Below are 18,248 nucleotides of genomic sequence, written 5' to 3' on the forward strand. Positions count from 1 at the left end.
GGGACGGAAAAAATACGGTCATGTGCATGGGTTCCTTAATTGTGGAATATCTAGAAGTTAAGAAATTTCACAAACTGACTTGTTACAATGTTGGCGTCCTATTAGGCTGGGTTCACACGACCATATTACGTCTGTAATGGACGGAACGTATTTCGGCTGCAAGTCCCGGACCGAATACAGTGCAGGGAGCCGGGCTCCTAGCATCATAGTTATGTACGATGCTAGGAGTCCCTGCCTCTCCGTGGAACTTCTGTCCCATACTGAAAACATGATTACAGTACGGGACAGTTGTCCTGCAGCGAGGCAGGGACTCCTAGCGTCGTATATAACTATGATACTAGGAGCCCGGCTCCCTTCAGTGTGTTCGGTCCAGGACTTGCGGCCGAAATACGTTCCGTCCATTACGGACATAACCTGGTTGTGTGAACCCAGCCTTACAGGACCACGCCGGAATTCAGTGATCTCTTTAGAATGACCTATTCTTTCACAAATTGCAGAGGCGACTGCAGGGCGAGGTGCTGGATTTTATACACCTGTGACAATGGGACTGCATAAAACACCTGAATTAGAGGATTAAGAGGTGTGTCCCAATAATTTTGTCCATATAGTGGGTATAAAATTATATATATTCTGCAAAAACCACAACTCAGAAAAAATATACTTACCCAGAATTCTGTGCTTCTTCGTCCTGGCCGGCCTCCTGGGATGACGTTTCATCCCACGTGACCTCTGCAGCTGCAACAGTTGCATGGGATGAAACATCATCCCAGGAGGCCGGCCTGCAGGACGGCAGAGGGACGCTTCGACATGGCTACGTAAGTATGAACTTTTTTATGTGCAGTTTAATGCAGCGGACATTCCCGACGAAAAACCGCACCACACTTTGGTGCGGTTTTTCGGCCGGAAATTCGCTGCACCGCCCAGGGCGTATACGCTGTGTGCTTTTACTCAGCATATCCGCCCTGTGTGAACATAGCCTAGGAATGCAAAAGGAAATATAAAAAAAATTGTTCTGGTCCTCAAGGGCAAAATTGGCCCGCTCCTCAGGGTAAAGACAATAAATAACACACATGACAAGCAGGGACATACAGTAGCTATAAGGTTGCAGAGGTAGCTGTCAGATTTGGACCCTGAAAAGGACGCAAAGGCCACATAAGACGAGACCAATTTTATAAATGACTTTTAGGTGGGGGCCCTGTTACAGATTTTGCATTGGGACCTAACAGCTTCACCGTCCACCTCTGATGACAGGTGAATCTGATACTCCCATATATCACTGTGGGTTGTATTACTGGACATCCTGATTTATTTCTGATTTCTGTAATTCTAAAAACCTTAATAATAATAGTAATAATAATAGTAATAATAATAGCAGTAATAATAATAATAATAATAGTAATAATAATAATAATAATAGTAATAATAATAGTTACAAGCCCTCTCTTTTCTCTTAAAGGTGGAATTACCCTTTTTGCAGTCATCACCCTCATTTTGGACTCTTTCAAAATTGGCTATTACATCGGATTTTCTGAGTGTTTATCGATAACGGAGGGGATCTTCCCTGTTACTCACACCATCCACACTCTTCTACAGGTAGGAGGCTCCACTGAGTCTTTATTTTTTTACAATTAACATGAAAGTCTACTGTTTTTTTTAACAGATTTCATTCTACGCATCCTTTTAATCTTTACATAAGTACTATGGTTACTTGTTTCCACTCTACTCACTGAATTGCCTATTGTTCCATCAAATGAACCTTAATTGTTAGGTAGCGTATATTTTATGACATTGTCCTATCATTAGGACTTCTTATCTCAACATATTATTACTATGTAGCTGTCACTCTTAATGGGTCATTTCTTCTCTTAATTTTGATTCTGCTTTGTACTGTCCAGACTTTTCAGTGTAGAAATAAAGTTTGGGGCACAGTTTATGAATTTATAAGACAGCCCAGCAGATGATCCTAGAATCCGTTAGCATTCCTTAAACACGTTTTCTACCACATTAGATAGAAGTCCTTGAGTTGTCCTTGTCTCACAAATTATAAAATATTTGGTTAGGTTCACACTTTTTTCCCTATAGTCTTTTTGCTGTATGTTTTTGGATAAGGCTCTGTTCACACTACCCGTTCTTAAAAGAGCCATGACAAATATGATAGATTTGTTTTCAAACTGATCCCAAAAAATCATAATGGATCCCATTGACTTATAATGGGACCCTTTAGGATTTTGTTGAATTTCTGTTGCTATTTAATAGGCAGAATGACATTACAGAGCTGCGTGGAAACTGGTTAAATTACCACAATGTTGTTTTTTTGTTTTTCCCCCAAATATAAGTAGCCAAAGTGTGTAGAAAAAAACCTGGTTTGAAAGGGGCCTTATACAGAGCCTAATGCACAGGAGTTTATTTGGGGTCCGTGTGGTAAACATCATGATTATGCTCCCCATAGTATTGTATGGGTCTTTGCTAAACCTCGTGTGACTTTCACACACATGCTTTTTTTCATGGATTCCATGAGTCTTGACATGTTCCTACACATGTCATATTCTAAACCATATTCTGCCCTAGATGTCTTGCTTCTACTGGAGAATACTATGGCAAACAGATGGACCACATGGATTTTAATACGGGTTTGTACTGCATAACCGTATTGCACTATTGCCCCTTTCTATACTTTTTGGAAACCTTTTTTTTTAAAAAACATACGTTGTGGTAATTTAACCTGTTCCCGCACTGGGTCGTAATATTACTTATAACTTTCCCTCAGCAATGAACAGGAATGCGTTTCTCTAGGTTTTTGTTTGTAAAAAAAAAAAAAAAATGTTTCCACATTTACCTTATTTTCATTATGTTTTTGTCAAAATGCTGATGATCATGACAGATCGGAGCATGGATTCATTTTTATGGGACTGTTTTTTTTTTTCTATTATTTAAGTGTGTGGGGGCGAAACTCATGTCAGTTAGTGGGAATCTAGCCTTAGGCCGGATTCACACGAGTGTGTTCAGTCCGTGATATACGGTCCATATGTCGGCAGTATTTCCCGGACTGAGCACACTGCAGGGAGCCGGGCTCTTATCGTCATAGTTATCTATGATGCTAGGTGTCACTGCCTCGCTGCGGGAAAACTGTCCCGTACTGAAAACATGTTTTCAGTACGGGACAGTAGTTCCGTGGAGAGGCAGGGACTCCTAGCACCATAGATAACGATGACGATAAGAGCCCGGCTCCCTGCAGTGTGCTCAGTCCGGGAAATACTGCCGACATATGGACCGTATATCACGGACTGAACACGCTCGTGTGAATCTGGCCTTATTCATTCAGCCATTCCTAGGAAAGTTCCTATATTGCTCTATATCTAGGAAGATCTTCAGAGATATGGAAAAGCTTGGTGACAACCCTGTGTAGCTTTAATCATGGCCATGTTTATCGCCCAGCGCCCCAGAAATGGATCTTGAGAACAGTAGAATAGAAAATAGAAAACACTTGGAGCTCTGGTGCTAATACTTATTTTTTTTCTCATGTTGCTGATGTAGAGGTAACAAAACGCTCCAAATACAAGAACCCATAATCTACCCAGATTAGTTGGTGTCAGGATCAGGGATTTTAAATAATCTTGAAGATTTTCTAGCAGTTATGAGATTATCTGTAGGTTTACTCCTTACCATAATAAAGCTTGTTGCTTTTGTGTTTCAGTTCTTTTCATCTGACATGGTACATCTTTCTCCACACAAGAAGGCAGATTTACTAATGTGTCTGTGCCTAGAATGTGCCACAATTTGGCACATATTATTTTAGAACAGATGTTTGCACTTCTCTAGCACTTTAACCCCTTCCCGCCGCAGCCATTTTTCAGATATTAATTTTCCCTTTTTTTTCACCACCTTCCAAAAGCCATAACTTTTTTGTTTTTGCATTGATGAAGCCGTATGAGGCCTCATGCACACGACCATAAAAACTCCCGTAATTACGGGCCCATAAACTTCTATTGGCCATGGGTACCTCTCCGTATGCTTACGGGAAGGTGCCCGTGCCGTTGAAAAAGATAGAACATGTCCTATTTCAGGCCGTAATTAGTAGTCTATGGGGCTCCCGTAATTACGGGTGGCTACGTGTGTGCACCCGTAATTACGGGAGCGTTGCTAGGCATTGCTAGGCGACGTCAGTAAATAGTCACTGTCCAGGGTGCTGAAAGAGTTAAACGATCGGTGGCTACCGATCACAATATAGATAAAGCTGTAAAAAAAAAAAAAAGACGTTCATACTTACCCAGAACTCCCTGCTTCTTCCTCCAGTCCGGCCTCTTGGGATGACGTTACAGCCCATGTGACCGCTGCAGCCAATCACAGGCCAATCACTGGCTGCAGCGGTCACATGGACTGCGCGTCATCCAGGGATGTCGGACTGGATGTGAAGAGAGGAACGCGTCACCAAGACAACGGCCGGGTAAGTATGAATTTATTTAACTTTTATTACGGAAAGGGCTGTCCCTTCTCTATATCCTGCACTGATAGAGAGAAGGGCTGCCGATTAGTGCAGTGCAATTTTGCAGCCAAAAACGTGCCCGTAAATACGGGTGGAATACGGGTGACACCGGACCCGTATTTACGGGCACGGGTCCGTAAATACTGGTGCAATACGGGTCGAAATACATTGATTATGTAATTTTAATAATATTTTTTTACTGTATTCACTGTGCGGGTTAAATTATGGTATATTGTAATAGTTCAGACTTTTATGGACGTGGCGATACTAATTATAATTTTAATGAATGTCATTGTCGTCTATACCATTATTCAACCAGATCACATATGAACGACTAGCTGTTCATTGCTCCACTATCCAAAATCAATCATTGGAGTCTAGGAAACAGTTTTGCACCATTCAAGTTGTAGGCTTTCCAGTTGAGAAATAAATTAATTTAGATAAATTAAATAGAAATGAAGAATACAGAATTCGGGGCGTTCATACCCTAGAGGCAGACCATATGGCTGCTATGGGGCCCTTGAAGAGAAGAGGCCCAGCCCTGGTGGGCCCCATCCTTTGTGCTGCTAGGTAATGAGAACCTGTGCAGAATTGTCATCTCCAGAGGAACTGCATGGTTAGCAAACAATAGGGTGGGGAATGGACTCAAGGGTTATGGAAAGGATGTGAAGGGGGAAACAAGTCCCGGGCCCTTCTGTCCTGGGGGGCAAAACCTGGATTTATAATGAGAGGCCCATTGTGGTCTTTGCTATGTACACCACTGTTTAGAATTACTATTTTCTTGACCTTCAAAGTTCAATGCTGAGCTGGCAGAGAACCAATGTGCCCTGTCATTTGAGACAGGCTGGTTGTTGGGTATAACCTTAGCTCTGTGATGTTGGTTGTTATATTATATGTATATCTGCGCAAGATATTTCTATGATTATTTATGTTTCGTTTTCATAGTATTTGAAAAGAATTGATTAACACTAGGTTTTAGTTGATAATATTAAGCACTAGGAAGGGCATTGGGGAGTTCGAGAGAAGTTTAAAGTGGTGACAAGATTGATCAATGGGATGGAGGTCTATCTTACAGTAACACACTGGCAAATTATTCTTGTTTGGTTTGGAAAAAGATGCCTCAAAGGTGATTGACTTACACGTCTAAATATATATATTTAAGGACAATATAAAGGACTGGCATATAAACTTTTTAGTAGAAAAATAAACGATAAAAGGAGCTAAGGGGCATCGGTTGCATAAGGAGGAAGGCTGTTTTTATCATTAATAATGAAATGGTGCAGTAAGAGCAGTCAAGTTGTCGTATGTCCTTCTACAAGAGGTAGCAATAGCAAATGACCAGAACCTTAGGGCTTATTCACACGAACGGGAATCTCGTCCATGTACTGTGCGTGGAAATCACACACTGCACACGGACCCATTGATTTCAATGGGTGCCTTTCACACATGCGGGAATTTTCATGCAGCGAGAGTCTCACTTCATGTCCTATATTGGAGCGTCTTCACGCACCTACGCACCCATTGAAGTCAATGGGTGCGTGAAAACCACGCACTGCTCACTGTGTGAGTTGCGCATCAATTCTTTTAAATAAAAAAAAAGAAGTGCTTTGTGAGTGTGTGAAAAACACATGCCACTCGCAAAGCACACTGATGCAATAACCCAACACACACGGACCAGATTTACGCGCGTTTTTTACGTGCGTGAATCTGACCCGCTCGTGTGAATGTAGACTTATGGTTTGTTTTTACATTGTTTGTAGACAGATTTTCTAAAAGTGAACAAATTTAATTTTAGAAGGACCCAATCAACTCAACATGCTCAAAAATAAAAATAAAAAATAGAGCATGAACTTATCCAATTTAATTAAACAAAAAATAATGTGTTGAGATAATTTGATTGATAAAATGTGTTTGACTGCCACTGTTGGGTCATGAGGACTATTTTTTACCCATGTGAAACAAAATTTGCCACAATTGCCCATTTGTCTTTTATTGGCCTCCTTTGGACTCAATAACAAGCTTTGTGTGAGCATTATTTGCAAGATTTTTTATTTTATTAACTTTTTATATTACATTACTTTCCTTGTGCTCTCTGACGTTAGTGTATAATAGATATACTGTATATCTAATAAAGTTATATAATCTGTTTTATTCTAGGTCTACTTTTTATGGTTTCATTCCAAAGACATCATCCAATCATTTAAAACCCTGGAAAGGTAAATGACTAATTTATCCACAAAAATTGTTATTGTCAAGACATATCTAAATATCGCCATACCCAGCTTGATGTGTAAGAAAATAAATAATAATAACACTTCTGTTCTGAAAAATCCAAACATTGTATGTTGTTTTTCTTCATATGTCATCAAGTAATGCTACTGACCACTTCTTTCCTTGCATTTGTGTTGAAGAAGTAGCTAAGGTGCAGCAGCCATTATAGCAACGACAGAGTGATAATTTTGTCACAGAGTCACCCAGACGTCTATCTATCTATCTATCTATCTATCTATCTATCTATCTATCTATCTATCTATCTATCTATCTATCTATCTATCTATCTATCTATCTATCTATCTATCTATCTATCATCTATCTATCTATCTATCTATCTATCTATCTATCTATCTATCTATCTATCTATCTATCTATCTATCTATCTATCTATCTATCTATCTATCATGCTCCTGACATTGCTCCTGGATTCCTGTTTGGGACTAGACTACATTTTGAGGTCTGAGAAAGAGGTTTGAATTAAAGACAAAAAAACGTACCTGCCTCTCCCGCATCGGTGTTCCTATCATTCCCACGCCAGTCTATGTGTACTGTACATGACAGAAGTGTGTTTTAAATAAAGCATTGGTGCTAAAGTGGCGAGGAATGTAACAGGTGAGAATATTATTTTTTTTTTCACATGCTGCGCTGCCAAATTCTTTCTTTAATTACTGCGGTCTTTAATTTTGGGGTCTTTGTGTTTCAGGGGCATTATGTTGGGTGTGTTTTGAGGGGGCGTGGTCTCTAAAAAGAGGCGGGTGTATGTCTGAAAAAATATTGGGCCATCTATAATTTTTGGTTCAGTTGTCCAAAAGAAATTGAAGAAGAGGTTGGCAAACCTGATTCAGACCTAGACTTAATTCAATAGACATAATTCAGAACCCAGATCCCAAAATTCAGACCCCAGATCAGACCCCTTTAATTACTTACTTCTCTTTGCTCCTGGCTCCTACTCTGCAGGCCAGGCTCTTCTTCAGCTACGAGCGCAGCCGCACATGACATCCTGTTTGCATCAATGTTTGATACAAAGTTGCATGAATGTGGTGGTTGTTGTAACGACCGTGGTCACAGACCGCGGACCCCTCTCATCCTGCCATTGTCTTCCTCCCCGAAAATGCCAGCACATGCAGCCGTCTTGCCCTGCAGTGACCACTATGGTGCGTGTGCAAGCTCATTCTCGGCCTTAAATGGCCAGCGCGTACACATGTAAAGAATTTACTAATTACTCCCAGATCACCCTGGACTATAAAAAGGGCCCTGCACTTTCACTCCTTGCCTGAGCATTCCTAAGTTATTCTTGCAAATGGTCCCTTAGTCGTATCCTGTTCCCAGTGTTCCCGTGCCCTGCTACCTGTATCCCGTGCTGTATTTGTTCCTGTGCCCTGTCTAGTGTTGAGAGTCGTGTTGTGCCGTCTACTACGCCTGAGGTCATACACCACGTCTGGTGTCATCTGCCACGCCTTGTACCTCCTGCCACGTTTTGCATCACCTGCCATCAAGTACCATCTGAGCCTAGCATTGCTACTGTCAGGACTATTACAGGTACCCATGTGCTTGGACTTTGTAGAGATTTGGTACACTGTTGTTTGGCCAGCTGCTACTCTGCTACGGCGGTGCGGCCTAGTGGGTCCACATACCCACAGATCGGGACAGTACGCTCAGGCCATGGACTCTGCTGGTCAATCCAAGCCCTTGACGACATCACAAGCCATGCAGGAGGATATGCGAGACCTTTGGTCACGACAGGACCAACTCCTGCTGGCGGTGAACGCTATTGCACATCGGATGGATACGCAAGCTGCAGCCTTCACGGCACCTGCTCCTATTGCTCCTGCTGTTCCTCCTACTAAACCTCTTGGCAGTACCAATTCTCGATTTACTCTGCCATTACCTCCTCGCTACGACGGAGACGCAAGGACCTGCAGGGGATTTCTGAACCAATGTCAGATCCACTTCAGTCTACATGCACGAGCATTTCCTTCTGACGACGCTAGGATTGCCTTCATAGTCTCTTCTTACTGGCAAGGCCTTGGCATAGGCGAACCCCATCTCGGAACGTCAGGAACCAGAGACCCGTGACCTACAGTCTATCCTACGGACCTTCCGCACAGTATTTGAGGAACCTCGGCGAGTCTCTTCTGCAGCTGCATCCCTGCTGGCCCTGTGCCAGGGAGACACCTCCGTGGGCGAGTATGCCATTCAGTTCCATGCCCTGGCGGCAGGGCTGACCTGGAACAACAAGGCCTTGGTAGCTACATTCTGTCTATCCTCCGATATTAAAGACGAGCTTGCCGTTCGAGATCTGCCTTCTACCCTAGATGACCTCTTTCTTCTAGCCACCCGGATTCATATGAGGATCCAGGAACGGTCTCAAGAGGTTCGCCGGGTCAGAAGATTTTCTAGGCTGTCTCCTGCATTCCAGCAACCCCGGCTGCCCTCATCACCTCTTTCACCAGAGGGGCCTATGCAAGTAGAACGCCTCAAGTTGTCTGTCAAGGAGAAACAACACAGACGCACTTTGGGACTCTGTCTGTATTGCGGCCTCGGAGGCCATTTTGTGCGTCTGTGTCCCCAAAAGCCAAAAAACTCCAGCGCCTAGGATTGATTGGAGAGGCAACCCTAGGTGGAAAAGGACTAAATTGTAAACTCTCCTTCAAATTGTCCATTCCCGTGACCATAGTGTCTCTGCCTACGCGGACTCCGGGTCTGCAGCCAACTTTATCCAACAGGACCTAGGGGATCAGCTCCAGTTGCCGATGCGATGGTTCCCTTCGAGACAACCCCTGGCTCATGAATCAGTGAATAGACTTCCTTTGGCCAATCCTATTGTGTCTGAAACCTTGCCACTGAGGCTCCAAGTTGGAGCTCTTCACACTGAGCAAATTGTATTCCTCATTTTGTCCAAAGCCGTCAATCCTGTGTTGCTCAGTCTGCCTTAGCTCCGGCTTAATGCTCCAGTCCTGGACTGGAATTCCGGAGAAGTTCTCCAATGCGGCTCCAAATGTCCCCTCCGCTGCCTGCTACAGATCCATCCTGTCCTGCCTCCTATGTCTCAGTCGTTAATGGGATTACCCACTCATTATGCGTGGTTTGCAGACGTCTTCAGCAAGAAGGAGGCTGAGATTCTTCCCCCACACTGAGCATACGACTGTACAATTGAACTGGTTCTTAATGCTTCACCTCCATGTGGACGAATATACCCCCTCTCCTTGCCAGAGACTCAGTCCATGTCTGCCTATATCAAGGAGAATCTGGAGAGGGGTTTCAACCGAAAAACCTCCTCCCTGGCTGGGGCCGTTTTTTCTTCGTAAAGAAAAAAGACGGATCTCTTCGACCCTGCATTGACAATTGCGGTCTCAACCAGATCACGGTCAAAAATAAATACCCTTTGCCATTGATCTCTGAATTATTTGATCGTATACGAGGAGCCAGGATCTTCTCTAAACTATACTTGTGTGGGGCTTACAACTTGATCTGAATCTGTCATGGTGACGGGTGAAAGACGGAATTTAACACTCGAGATGGGCACTATGAATACCTGGTGATGCCCTTCGGCCTGTGTAACGCTCCCGCGGTCTTCTAAGAATTCTGTGAATTATATATTCCGAGATCTCCTCTATGTCTGTGTGGTTGTCTATCATATTTTGATCTTCTCCCCAGATCCGACAACACATCAGAGGCATGTCCGTCAGGTTCTGTTGCGACTAAGAGAGAATCGCCTGTATGCAAAATTGGAGATGTGCATTTTTGAATAATCTAGTTAGAGACCCCCCTCCGGGGAGGACTTTTGTTCGGTTGGCAGACAGGAGAAGAATTCTTCGCTGGGGACACAGCTCCAAACTGGTGGGGCACGCGGGAGTTTGTAAGATCTGTAAGATCTGATTGCTCGTCATTTCTAGACGGCCCACGCTGCCCAAATATATTGTGGACTTTGTCTCTTCCTGCATTGTCTGTGCATCTAACAAGCTTGCTCACTCCAAGCCTGCCGGTCTAATCCAGCCTCTGCCTGTGCCTAATGCTCCCTGGCAGCATATTGCAATGGACTTTGTTACTGATCTTCGTCTCTCAGCAGGATGCAATACATCTGGGAGGTGGTGGATCGGTTCTCAAAGATGGCACACTTTATCCCACTGACCGGCCTACCTTCTGCTCCTCGACTGGCAAATCCCTTCATCCAGCACATCTTCCGCTTGTATGGCTGGTAGGGTTCAGTTCACCTCAAGATTCTGGAGAGCCCTTTGTAGACCCCTGGATGTGAAATTGGACTTTTCCTCAACCTACCATCCCCAGTCCAATGAGCAAGTCGAGAAGATTAATCAAATCATGGAGAATTATCTTCGTCATTTCATCTCCATGCAGCATGATGACTGGGTACAGCTTCTTCCATGGGCCGAGTTCTCCTATAACAACCACGCAAGTGGTTACAAGAGGAAGAGGTACCAAAGTCTGGCTGTCCTCAAGGAATATTCGTTTGCATCATCTCCCATCAAAGTACCATCTGAGCCTAGCCTTGGACTGTCTGGGCTACTACAGGTACTCTTTTGCTTGGACTTGTAGAGACTTGGTACACTGTTGTTTGGCCAGCTGCTACTCCGCTACGGCAGTGCGGCCTAGTGGGTCCACATACCCACAGATCGGGACAGTTGTACATATAAATTATTATGCTGTATCACATTTGTGGATGAAGGCCAAAAGTTGCATGGTCTCTGTTTTTGAGAGCTCAAATTCTTGTCGCTGTAGATGTTTATGTAATATATGACCTTTTCACACCATCTTCTATTATTTTCACATTGTTTTTGTGTGTACACATCTGCTTGGATGCAAGTTTTAGGTTTAAGTATACAGTAAGATTTAATGGATGTGTCACAAAGTTACATGAAGGTGTCATGGCTGTAATCAGCACATCAAGACAACTACGATCGTCAGGTTGTCTGCTTTCAGTAAATATATAGGGGGTTGGGTGCACTCACTTTCCAAGATGTGTAATCCCTGTATTTTATAAATGTTACTTTTTTTTACATTTCCAGCAGAAAACCAGATTGGTGGTCTCTTCAATTTAGGTTTTGTGACGGTATTTTCATGTAGACATAGACATAAGTGACACGTACGAACTCTGTCCATCTTGCGCTCGTATTTTTAGGAGGTATTGTGTAACTAATTGGGTTAGCTTGTGTCAGATTTTTAGCCACCCACATGAATTTTTATGCATTTTATGCGGAAAATTACACTTTGATGCAAACTTGCATGAAGGTGTCCATGTCTATAAATTGCTGAGTGGCATTTTGACAATGTAATAGGTGTCCACTTTCAGAAATTATATGTGTATGGATTTTAGCTTAGTATGAATTTTTAATTTTATTATTTATTTGCACATGTCAAAAGAGTGAAAATTGTCTCTGCTAGCAGCAGCGCAAAACGTCCAGAAACCCCTGGCATCGAAAGGTTTAAAGGGGTTGTTCCATCTGAACCATCTTACCATATGCCCTACTAGGCTGGGTTCACACAGTGCTGATTTGCTACAGATTTTGCCTGCATTTTGCAAACCAAAAGCAGGTTTGGATTCAGGAGAGCAGGCCTATAAGGCATTTTTTTAAATATATTTCTTTCATTTAGGTTCCATTCTTGGCATAAAAAATACATGCAAAATCTGCAGCAAATCTGCACTGTGGGAACCCAGCCTTAGGCTCTTTCCATTTGCCCTATTATTGGACCTCCATCTACACGACAGAGGATAGAGCATTACATGATTATCCATTCATTTGATTTTGTACCATGTAATACTACTTTCCCTTTTGTGATTATTGATCCCCGGACTCGGGTCTGGCTATTTCTCAAGTATTGAATGATGTCTGTTTCGCATGATAGCTGTCAGGTGGACAATCACTTATTTAATTGCATTCAAATAAAGGGCTCAATGTATCCTGACACCAACAACATTATCAACTGTTTGGACACAGTGTTTAGTTGGTTTACTTAAGAAATGTAAAGGCAGAGTATTGTTTTTTCTCCATAAATTGTGCCCCCCACCCTTACCAACGCCCTAGGCCGTTGCCTACTTGGCCATTCCCCTAGGTCTTGCACTAGCAATAACACAGTGTGTAGGTTTTGCCTGAAGTGTTTCTTTAGGCTTTTGCTGCACTAAGCCTTTTTTTTATTTTTATAGCGCTACTGATTGATTTTAACTATTGAGAGATATCTGCAGTCGACAGGATTGCATGCAACTCGGTGGATTCCTTTGGACTGCAGTTGTGGGTTTTATTCAAAAGTGTGGGATTTCTGTCAGCAGTTTTGAGTACTCATCACCCAGAAATCTTTGTTTTGATGTCCCCGGCGCTACGGTTGCAAGTGCCACGGAGGCGACAACTTCATATACAGTTCTCCAAGCTCCCTGAACTGAACGCTGCCAACCCCTTCCGCCTGCTCTAAGTGACAGCTCTAGTGTCCAATATGAAGAACGCTGTCACTGGAGTGGCACTTGCGACCGCAGCGCCGGGGACATTTCCTGATCATGCAACTTGTATGACTGACTACATAGGTATCGTTATACTACACTCCCCAACCTGTTTATAGCGCTGTCAGCGGTTTTGAGGATTTAAAACTGCGGACAGGTTCCCTTTAATAATTAACATTCTTATTTGTCAGCCAACTATAGACGGATTATGACAGAGGAAGGTTATACACAGCAGCCTACAATTTGCAGAACATCAGCAGAAAACATGAAATCCTCCCTTGTTGTCCTGTTCTATTTTATGGGTTCTTTCAGTATTCTGTAGTCTAATTATTATTGATTATTAGACTATAGTCGGCTTGAAATCTGACAGGAAATGTACATTTGCCAGTTGCCGTGCTCCATTTGTAGACACTCTGCTAATAAACATGTCTGTTGTCTCACTTTATGCTTATACTAGTTTGTAGTTTTGTATTCCTTAATTGGACAGATCCCTCAGTAAAACTGAAGTCCATGATACATCTGCCTGTCCTACCCCCTTTATGGCCCAATTACTTTATTGTGTATGGCCATCTTAAAAAGGTTTTCCCATGACAAACATTCAGGGCAGATATGCTAGAAATCCACAATTACTGGGGGTCTGACCGCTGAGACCCTCACCAATTCCAAGAACTGGGTGGTCCAGTGTCTGTTCCTGGTAGAGAAGTGGCTACGCATGTGTTGTCATTATCTATTAAAATCTTTAGGAGATATGGAAACAGTTGTGTAAGTGCATTTCTATATGTTCAATAGACTTTCCATCCACTTCTGATCCGAGAATGGGCAGGTGAGAACTTTACCTTCGGTACCACGCCTTCCTGGCATCCGCTATTCCGTCCATCCCTGCACTTTCCTATATCCAGTTTGAGGCAGTAGAAAGTCTAGAATCACTCCTGGAAATGGGAGACCAGGAACCCCCATTCTCGAGATAAGTGGGGGTCTGATTTGGCATATCCAATTGATACGTTTTAAATGATTTTCATTTTCACTCTCCCTCTGTCTCTCACAATACAGTCACACATTCATGTTGCTATAGCTGTTAATATTCCTTTTATCTAATTTTCTGCAGAAAACAGTATCTTAGTCTAAAATCTATGCAAAACTATCTATATCCAGCATTGTCGGTATGAAAATAATCTTGTGTGACTCTTTTATTATAAATGTAAAACTCTAATTTGAACATTTGGGATTAACATGAAATTAATTGTATTAGCATTACAATGCAAAAGATGAAATCTTAAACCTCAAAAATATTTCAGTACGTAAGACGTGAAGACTGTATTAACTCATGGTAGATAGGAGCGTTCCTTTAAATAAAAGCAAGTTACCAAATTACTCAAACATTTAGTGCAAATTTTATGTATAACAAGTAATATAAAAAACAACGCTAATTTTCCAAGAATTGTTATACAATATTATACTGTATAATAAAATTGTCTATACAAGCTGTGATAACAGTATTAATAAACATTTTTCTTATTTTGTAACCTATTGCTTAACAATATGTACTGTCAATGCTTAGCCCTGGGGTCCTTGCTAAGACCCGGGACTGTCCAATCATGTCACCAGGGTTTCCTCCATGATTCCAAAGTTAAGTTCTCCCCTTTGATTTGCCGTTTTTTCTGATCTCCGCTCATAGACAGGAAATTCAGATTTTAATGATAACTGAACTCTTTGCAGAAGCTCTCCACTCTGGTTAATAAGGTGGTCCGGATCATGGCCCCCCTCCCCCACTATGATGTCCATATGCACTAATAGGATATATGGACAAGTGTTGCCCTAATGGGACAACCACTTTAAACGGTTGACCCAAGACATATATCTCAGAAAGGGGGTAGAGAGATGGGTCAGCATATATACCCAAGTTTAGTTCTGGAAGTAAAGAATAAAATATTATTTTGATTTAATATATGCAGTAAGTCTGTACTGACCGAGACAGATCTAGTTGAGTTTTTTCAATGAACCCACAGACCTTGGCTTCTACCTTTTCCTGGATCTCATTACTAAGAAATTCAGTCTTGAGTAGCATTTGGCTGATGACTATATGTTTGTTAAATACATATTTTCCTGTGATATGTGTTCTAGGTTTGGTTTGATCCACGCAGTGTTCACAAACCTCCTGCTCTGGGCTAATGGCGTCTTAACAGAGTCCAAGCACCAGCTGAATGAACATAAGGAAAGACTCATTACCCTTGGATTCTCGAATATAACAATGGGTAAGAAAATTATCACTGCTACTGCTATTAAATCGATTTGTTTTTAATATTTGATTGAAATTATAATGTCATAAATTGGTTAATGTGTCTAAAATAAACACAACATGTGAATAAATAATTCTTTCCCACATCAATTTTTTTATTTCCTTATTGCTTATATAGTGCCAACATAATTCCCAGCACCGTACAGAGATTTCTCACATCAGTCCCGGTCTCCAATTGGGCTCACAATTTGATTTCCCTATCTTAGTCGCAGACACATTAAGGACAATTCCATAGGAAGCCAATGAACCTACAGATGTAGCAATCTTTAACTTGACTTTTTCAATGGCTTTTTTGTTATAGGCCAAGTTAAACTTTGCTACATCTTATCAGTATGTTTTTGAAGTGTGGGAGGAAACTGGAGAACTCGAAGAAAACACAGGGAGAACATACAAACCGCTTGCAGATATTGTCTTTGCACCAACCCAAAAAACAAAAGCAATATACAAGACAATATCCAACTATTCATCGAATTCGGCTACATTCACACGACAGTGAAAAATATGGCCATTAAAAACTGATCAACTGTCAGTATTTCATGGCCGTTTTGCATCAGTGTGTCGCTAAATTTTCACCCATTTCCAGTTTGTCTGTCCGTTTTTAATGGCCATTTGACATCCGTTTTGCATCAGCTTTTCATTGATAATAAAAAAACTGATGAATTTCATTGGTCAGGCTTTTTTTGTCCCAACCCCCTGAAAACACCCAAAAGAAGGTCACATGTTCAACTAGACACCATTTACAGCCTCCCTGTATATGATGCCACACACCTCCCTATATATGATGCCACACAGCCCCCTGTATATGATGCCACACACCTCCCTTGTATATAATGCCATGCAGACCTCCTGTATCTGATGCCACACAGCCTCCCTGCATATGATGCCACACACATGTATATGATGCCACACAGCCCCCGTGTATATGATGCCACACAGCCCCCCTGTATATGATGCCACACATCTCCCTGTATATGATGCCACACACCTCCCTGTATATAATGCCTCACACCGCCCTGTATATGCCACACACCTCCCTGTATATGATGCCACACAGACCCCCTGTATATGATGCCACACAACCCCAATGTATATGATGCCACAATGACCCCCTGTATATGATGCCACACAGCCTCACTGTAGATGCCACACAGCCCCCCGTATATGTCACACAGCCCTCCTATATATGATGCCACACAGACCCCCTGTATATGATACCACACAGCCTCCCTGTATATGATTCCACACAGCCTCACCGTAGATGCCACAAAGCCCCCGTGTATAGGCCACACAGCCCTCCTGTATATGATGCCACACAACCCCAATGTATATGATGCCACACAGCCCGACATGAATGCCCTACATACTCACTGCTGCAGCGCTGTCTTCTTCAGGTAAGGGCTCTCGTCTTCACGGGATCTGCGAAGGCGACGTGATGACACTCACTGACGCAGCGCTATCTTTTTCCGGTGTGGTCGCTAGTCTCACAGCATCAGTGAAGGCGGTGCCATGACGTAATCGCGTCGCCTTCGCAGAACCCGTCAGACTAGCGACCACACCAGAAGAAGACAGCGCTGCATCGGTGAGTATGTCATCATGCCGCCGATAGCCAGCAAGGGAACTAGTAGTTCCCTTGCAAATCCCCATATCACAGATCCATTTTTAACGGTTGTTACATGTATTGACAGCTGTTAAAAACTGATCCATTGACTTCTATGGGGGCCGTCAGGCCGTTAAAACGGCCAAAAATAGAACATGTCCTATTTTTTGACGGACGTTATTCACGGGCCGTAAAAAAAACAGCCGTGTGAATACACCGATAGAACATCATTGTTCTAAAAACAGCCGCGTGATGGCCATTAAAAGAACGGCTGTCACACGGCCGTTTTTCACTGTCGTGTGAATAAGGCCTAAAAGGCGATCAACTGTCAGTTTTTCATGGCCGTTTTGCATCAGTGTGTCTCCAAATTTTCATCCATTTCCAGTCCGTCATTAATGGCCGTTTGTCATCCGTTTTTCAGGGCCGTTAAAAAAAAAAGGATGGATTTCATTTGTCAGTTTTTTTTTGTTCCAACACCCTTAAAACACCACAGTGCCCATTTAGATAGTGCTGCAATGTCCCTGTAGATAGTGCCACAGTGCCCACTGTAGATAATGCCCACATAGGGCCTGTGCTCACATAGTGTCATAGTGGACCCACTAGACCGTACCGCCGTAGCGGGAAGGCAGCTGGCCAAACCACAGGAAACCCCAGAAATACAATGTCCTGCACAAGGGTATCTGAACAGTCCAGACGGTAGCCGCAGCTCTGGCACAGATGAGATGGGTGCAGCAGATGGCACCAAACGTGGCGGATGACACAGGAGCCGCAAGTTGCACCAGACGTGGCGGATTCCTCCGGACGTGGCAGAAGACAGGACGTGGCGGATTCCTCTGGACGTGGCAGATGACACAGGACGTGGCGGATTCCTCCGGACGTGGCAGATGACACAGGACGTGGCGGATTCCTCTGGACGTGGCAGATGACACAGGAACAACAGGAACGGGAAACACTAAGGGACCATTTGCAAGACAGACTGGGAAAACTAACAACGCTCAGGCAAGGAGGCCTTCTTATAGACCAGGAAATCGTGGCAGTTGATGATGATGACGATTTCCTTTTGCACGCGCTGGCCCTTTAAGGCCGGGCGCGAGCGTGCGCGCGCACCCTGCGGGACACATCCGAACGGAGCGGAAGTGAGCGCTGGCGT

General features: G+C 43.0%; 1 protein-coding gene across 1 annotated transcript in view; it reads left to right on the forward strand.

Annotated features, from left to right (window-relative positions):
- OTOP1 (otopetrin 1) overlaps positions 1 to 18,248 on the forward strand; it is a 71,762-nt gene that overhangs the window by 10,482 nt on the left and 43,032 nt on the right. Inside the window, exons 2-4 of the mRNA XM_075858099.1 lie at positions 1,457 to 1,593; positions 6,641 to 6,699; positions 15,327 to 15,457. Of these exons, the coding sequence (XP_075714214.1) occupies positions 1,457 to 1,593; positions 6,641 to 6,699; positions 15,327 to 15,457 (327 nt within the window). The remainder of the gene's footprint in view (positions 1 to 1,456; positions 1,594 to 6,640; positions 6,700 to 15,326; positions 15,458 to 18,248) is intronic.

The sequence above is a fragment of the Rhinoderma darwinii genome, chromosome 1 (assembly GCF_050947455.1).
Source record: "Rhinoderma darwinii isolate aRhiDar2 chromosome 1, aRhiDar2.hap1, whole genome shotgun sequence".
NCBI lineage: Eukaryota > Metazoa > Chordata > Amphibia > Anura > Rhinodermatidae > Rhinoderma > Rhinoderma darwinii.